Here is a 6,120-nt window from a genome sequence, read left to right as displayed (position 1 = left end):
TTTTCAATCAATTTTATCACCAAATGATGCGCACCAAGAATATATTTCTGATTTTGAAGGGGCATTTTAGGAATTGTATAGGGTACTTCTTTGAATCATGACGTAGAATAAGAATTTCCCCAATATTTTTCCTTTACTCTTGGCGCAAGAAGTCCAAAACAATCTTAACCCCCTATTCTATATACATTTCATTAGTTAATACTATATTTCATTAACGGTATTAACCACCTATTTTATATATATTTATTTTATTAATATTATTTCTTTAACAAGCAAATTATAAACTTTTATTGGGAATTAATTTAATTTTATCTATGATTGTTAGAAATAGTTAGAAAGTATTGTAAATGTAACTTGCAATACAAGTAAGTTGCTACAGTTTTAGTTTTTGGTTAGTTAGATGTTTCACGCTTTTTTAACCATATAAGTAGCTCTCTTTTTGTATGCGTGATGTGTTATAATATCTCTCTCTATAAATTCTCTTTTAATATTTTCAATTTTTAAGTAAGTTATAAAATAAGTTAGCCTACAAATTAGTATCTAAAGCATTAGTTTCATCCTCAACATTCTCCATCCATAGCAAATGGAAGCACTACCTTCAATCAATTCTCATCAAATATATTAAATTTCATGGGAGAAAATTATGATAGACGGTGTGCGTAAATGAAATTTATATTCAAATTTTTAGATTGGTTTGAAATCTTAAATGATGATTTCTTGGCATTAGAGTTAAATACTACTAAGGCGCAAAGGGATACTCATCGTGAAATGAGCTAGAAATATGGGAAAGGCTTCTTCTTGATCCATCAATGAGTGGATTCATGTCTTTGAGAAGAAAATTGAGAAAGAAACAGCCAAAGATGTATGTGATACTTTCAAGAAGTTGCATGGTGGAGATGAGAAATTAAAGAAGATCAAGTTGTAATCCTTGAGGAAACAATATGAAAATTTGCAGATGAATGATGGTGAAGTAATTGCTTATTTCTTCCCAAAATTGTTGATTTGACCAATCAAATGAAGTCGTGTACGTGGAGATAAGATTTCGGAACTGTAGAAAATAGGGAAGGTTCTAAGAGTTCTTCTTGTCATGTTTGATCACATTGTTGTGACGATTGAAGAGTCCAAATATTTTTGTGAAATGAAGCTTAAAGAATTGCAAGCATCTTTTGAAGGTCATGAGTTGAAGCCGAAATAGAGAAATTCAGAGAAGGTGTCTTAATAAGCTTTGTCGGCCAAATTCTTCAAGAAAATGAAAATAGCCTTCACAAATAACAACAAAGGCAAAGAAAAATGGAAGCAAGAACTCAAGATGTCAAGGTGAGACAAGCAAGAATGGTGTTTCTCACATTTAAAAGGGAGAGATCAATGAAGGAAGTCAAATGCTATTGTTGTCAAAAGTTTGGACACTAAGTTAAGGACTGTTACTTCAACAATGCATTGAAGGAGAATGACAAAGGTATAGTACAATTTTCTCATGTTGGAAGTAGTGACTCAAAGGAAGTCATTTTGATGGCTAATACATAGTTGAGTCAAGACAAAATCAATGTTTGATATCTTGGCACATGGTGTAGCAATCACATGACTATCAATAAAGATTGATTCATCAAGTTTGATGAATCAGTAAAGAGGTTCATTCAATTTGCAGACAATAATAGGTCCATTCAATTGTGAAGAAAATATTAATCATCTATATTGGTTTAGTTTTTATAAAGACAAAAATATGAAGGAAAAATTGATGAAGCTTATCAAAGAAGAAACAGGTTGAAATTTATCTTATATCAATTATCAAGACTTCAAAAGTCATTGGATATTGAAGTAAAAAATGATTTGATCACAAAGAACGGTATTTAATGTCAATTCATTATATATAAGCTTAAGATGCTCAAAAATATTCATCTATTCATCTTTAACATTTCCCAAACATTCATGCATCAAAACATTTCATTCCAAGTCTTTTAAAAATAAAAAACAGTTTTACTTGAGTAAAATCGATTTCACTATTCATCCAATCGATTGGACATCCATTATGCCATTTAAATTTGAATTTATTTAGTTTTTCTTAAACTATGGAAGTTTGGAACTTCCACAATTCACATATGTTTGAACCGTTATTTAAAATTTGAATTTATTTTGGTTTTTCATGGTAGTTTGGAACCGACGCAATTTACACTGTTTTGAACCAGTATGTAAAATTTGAATTTATTTCGATTTTTTGTGGCAGTTTTGGACCGTCGTAATTTAGGTTTTTTTAACCATTCTCTTTCTAAATTATTACAAAATTTCATGAAAATGTTTTAAACTTTTGCATCTATTCCAAGATGCATCATGGGATATATTTCAATCTTGACTGAGGTGCTTTTGTCTTTGTTACGAACGACGTTCAATTCCACAAGATCCTCTTTATCGTCACCATTTATAGAGTGTTTTCCCAGGATGAAACTTTAGTAATGGCTGTGATGTGTTAGTGCTTTCCCTTGTTCTCCCCTTTATCTTTACTATCGACCTTTTCACTGTTTGCCACACTATCAACCGCCTTGGATGGAAATTTCTCTTCAGCGACTCTTTTTTATCCCTCTTGCTGCCTTTGGTGTATTCAGACGATCAACCTCTCTTTACCAAACCCTCGACTGCGTCTTTAAGTTGGATGTATTCATTGGTGGTGTGTTTGTGACTTTTGTGAAATTGGTAATACTTTGTTTTATCTGTCTTGGAGGATTCTCTAAATGGGAAGAGGTTTTTAATCCCCGACCTTTCAGAATTTAGTGCATGCACACTCTTGGTATACCTTATCCAAGAAAGTGTTGAGGGGAGTATAGTTGTCATGCCTACCACGGGTCCCACGGTCAAACTCTTCCCTTCGCCTATTGGATTCCTTATCATATGGTTGGCTGGAACCCATATCAGTTCTTGTCTGGATATCTCCTCGGGTGATGATTTTTTCTTCATGATTAATGAAGGTTTGCTCCTTATTCACTAATTCCTTCAGAGTATAGGCCTTATTGCGCCCTAACTTTTCCTTTAATGAGCTATCCTGCTTCTGAACATTCTAGAAAATACAACATTTCGGGCTCTCGTTGAAGCCTCCCACTTTCATGACCACTTGTGTGAACTGGTCGATGTACGACCGCAGACTCTCCTTCTTCCCATGCATGATACCACTGAGGGAAACTATCGTTACCGTCTATCTCTTATGAGCCATGAAACGTGTGCTGAAATTTTAGTATAGATCGGTCCATGACTCGACGCTTTTGTTTAGAAAAGCTTTGAACCAGAGTCTAGTTCATCCTGTCAGTGTTAGTGTAAATAGATTCCACTTTGTTACCTTATCCGCGTGGTAGTAATTCAAGCGATCATCCACGTGTTGCACATGTTTGTCAGGCTCCCTTTTTTCGTCGTATGGAGGTTTCTCCAACGAATTAGGTATCTAACTGTCAAGAATGCGAGTACAAAAAGGATGTTTTGGTTGGCTCTTGATTGAAGGCTTCTCAATTTGTTCTTTAGGAGGGGGAACGTGACTACCCAGACTTCCTTTTAAAATATGAGCAGGAGTATGACACCTCTTGCTCTTTTGATGATTAGGAGATCTCGAAGCCGCATCCCAGCGAGATGCGGCTGGCTCAGGTACGATAGGTCGAATCATTCAGGAGGAAGCTTCATGTCCTGAGTTACCTCTTAGATTTGCATTACCATGCTTTCTTCAAGATGAGGCTAACTTTCTTCATGATGAAGCAAACCTTCTTCAAGTGCTTGCGAGTTTTGTTGTCGAACCATATTATACACGTTGTTCAATAGTTTGTTTGTGCCTTGCACACTGGGGTTAGCTTGAAGTAACACTTCGACGCTCAAGTCAGTAAGTGAGTAAGATGAATAAATGAAGTTTGAATTTGAATTGTACTTGAAAAAGGGCGCGCTTCTTCTTTATATAGTAGAATGGTTATAACAACCTGCTAAACTTCGAGCGTAGAATACGGGAACCGTTGGATAGATCTTGGATTTGGATTTTCTGCACTCTAACCCAAGATAATACCCTTACACCGTGAGAGACTTGGTGGATTGTTGCATTCTCTGAACCACGGTTGTTGAGTCTTCTCACTGGCTCAAAACATTTTTAATTTTTGTCATTTACCTTTATCTTCTTCGCTACTTTATCTCAATTAAACTAATATAAATCATTTTTAAGAAAAAAAATTAAAAATAATTTTTATTTCTAAATAACACAATTCAGCCTACCCTTTTAAATTTGAAATCGCTTGTTCTCACAATATATATTCTTGTGTGTGATAAATATTTTAAAATTTCTCAATATTGTTTTTTAGGTGTCTATAAAGTTGAGAGATGTCCCATTTTAGAGTTCACGAGTTCTTAACATCAAAACCAAACCTTGCCAAACTCCAGAAATGATTGTAAACGTCCAATTTCAAAGATGGAAATAGAGACACAGACAGAGACAGCACAATGTCCTGCCAAACACGAAACGTACATATAGCCACCCACAAAGTAAAAAAGTTCAAATAGTACAAAATATGCATAAATAACACTAATTCACTATACACTTCAACCTACCCCAACAACAATTAAAATTTACATAATGACAGCACAAACCCATGCAAAAATATATTATTGTCTAGTATTACATAATAATACCTAACTTTCATACACATTAATTAATTTCTACACTCAAAGTCTCATTACACACATATATTTTAATATTAAGATTATATAGTTACATAATAGAGCATGCATTTGGATTTTCATCACTGAACATTTCAGCATAGCTATCATCAAAGGTGGTCTCTTTTGTGTTGGAAGTGTCTCCAACTTTTCTAACCATATTAGGAGGTGCTTTCTTATCATAAGCTTGAGAAACATATGGATGAGCCACCATAGTGTATGGAACATAAGGCCAAAGTTCAACCTTCTTCTTTGTTGATTGTGCAGCTTTCAACACTTTCTTTGGTTCAACATATCCACTCACTGTTACTTTCTGCTGCTTCATATCCACATCCACTTTCTTAACTCCTATTCAAATTTCAAACTAATCAATTACCATCAAATATAATAAAAAATACAATCAGGTTTTAAATTGCGGTCTGCAACTATAATGACAACTAGAGAATTACAAACAGAAAGTACCTTTAACACCGGAAAGGACATGTTTAACTTTACGAACACAGCCATCACAATCCATTCTGATTTTGAGAGATACAGTTTGGATTTGCTTCTTTTTCTTCTTCTTTGTGGTGCTACTGAGTAAATCAGACAAGTATTCCAAAGTACCTTGTACTCCCATTTTGTGCTTCACCTTACAATGATGCTAGCTTGGTCTTAATTCAAGAAATAAATGACTTTGTCATTTGTTTATATATAGAGATATACAAAGAGAGAGAGTGACATTTGATTTAAGAAAGGACTTATTGAAGAGTATGAAAATTACTTTGAACTTAAACTCTTTGTTTTCTTTGACTTTATATGCATAGTATATACATGTGTATGTAGGTGGACAAATAAAATGTACGTATATATTAAATATGGAGGTGAATCTATTTCGTATATAATTCAATGATTAGTTAATATATAGATCAGTTGGGCTGTCTCAGTCTGCTAGAATACTCTAGTATTTGTATTCAATACAATTGCCACCTTAATAAAAACCAAAAATGACACCCACCTTGATTAAGAGAAGGGAAAGTATATAATAATTCTTAATTTTGTGGAGTTTATCCATAATCATGTTTAGTTAATAAATTGTTGAAAATGAAAGAAATGGATGGGAATTAGAAGGGATTATTGGCTTAAAGATAGTAAGAAATAAACCTAAGTATGATTTAGTACATGAGAACTTGAATTTTGAAAACTTTTCAAAATAATATCACACTAGTGCTTAGATATATTAGGTTGGTATTTTGGACTATGCTTGATACACAAGAAAATTATAACCTATACCTAATAGTTATCCCGATACCCCTACAATTTTGAAATTTTTTTCAAATTTATCCTTTTTATTTTCACTTTTACTTTTTTTTTTTAATATTCATCTGAGTAATTTGAAGCTGACAAGTGTTTACACTACGCATGTCAATCGGATAACACAATATGGAGAATTCCGATTCGTATCATTTT

The 6,120-nt window shown here is 33.4% G+C and overlaps 1 protein-coding gene across 1 annotated transcript; it reads right to left on the bottom strand.

The window, feature by feature from the left end:
- Positions 1 to 4,501: 4,501 nt before the first annotated feature.
- Positions 4,502 to 5,471, bottom strand: LOC131656188 (heavy metal-associated isoprenylated plant protein 24-like). The gene is made up of 2 exons (XM_058925948.1): positions 5,134 to 5,471; positions 4,502 to 5,019 (listed from the first exon to the last, which is right to left on the bottom strand). The coding sequence occupies exons 1-2, from the start codon at positions 5,288 to 5,290 to the stop codon at positions 4,724 to 4,726; spliced, it is 453 nt and encodes a 150-aa protein (XP_058781931.1). The 5' UTR covers positions 5,291 to 5,471; the 3' UTR covers positions 4,502 to 4,723.
- Between the last annotated feature and the right edge of the window lie 649 nt (positions 5,472 to 6,120).

This window comes from Vicia villosa, linkage group LG3, assembly GCF_029867415.1.
Source record: "Vicia villosa cultivar HV-30 ecotype Madison, WI linkage group LG3, Vvil1.0, whole genome shotgun sequence".
Classification (NCBI taxonomy): Eukaryota; Viridiplantae; Streptophyta; class Magnoliopsida; order Fabales; family Fabaceae; genus Vicia; species Vicia villosa.
This window is presented reverse-complemented; position numbering and strand designations above follow the sequence as displayed.

What these genes read in the sequence shown, in the direction of transcription:
- LOC131656188 (XM_058925948.1), bottom strand. Translation starts at nt 5,290, where the DNA reads ATGGGAGTACAAGGTACTTTGGAATACTTGTCTGATTTACTCAGTAGC. An exon ending in TGTCCTTTCCGGTGTTAAAG is followed by an intron (nt 5,020 to 5,133) that starts GTACTTTCTGTT and finishes AAATTTGAATAG; the next exon opens with GAGTTAAGAAAGTGGATGTG.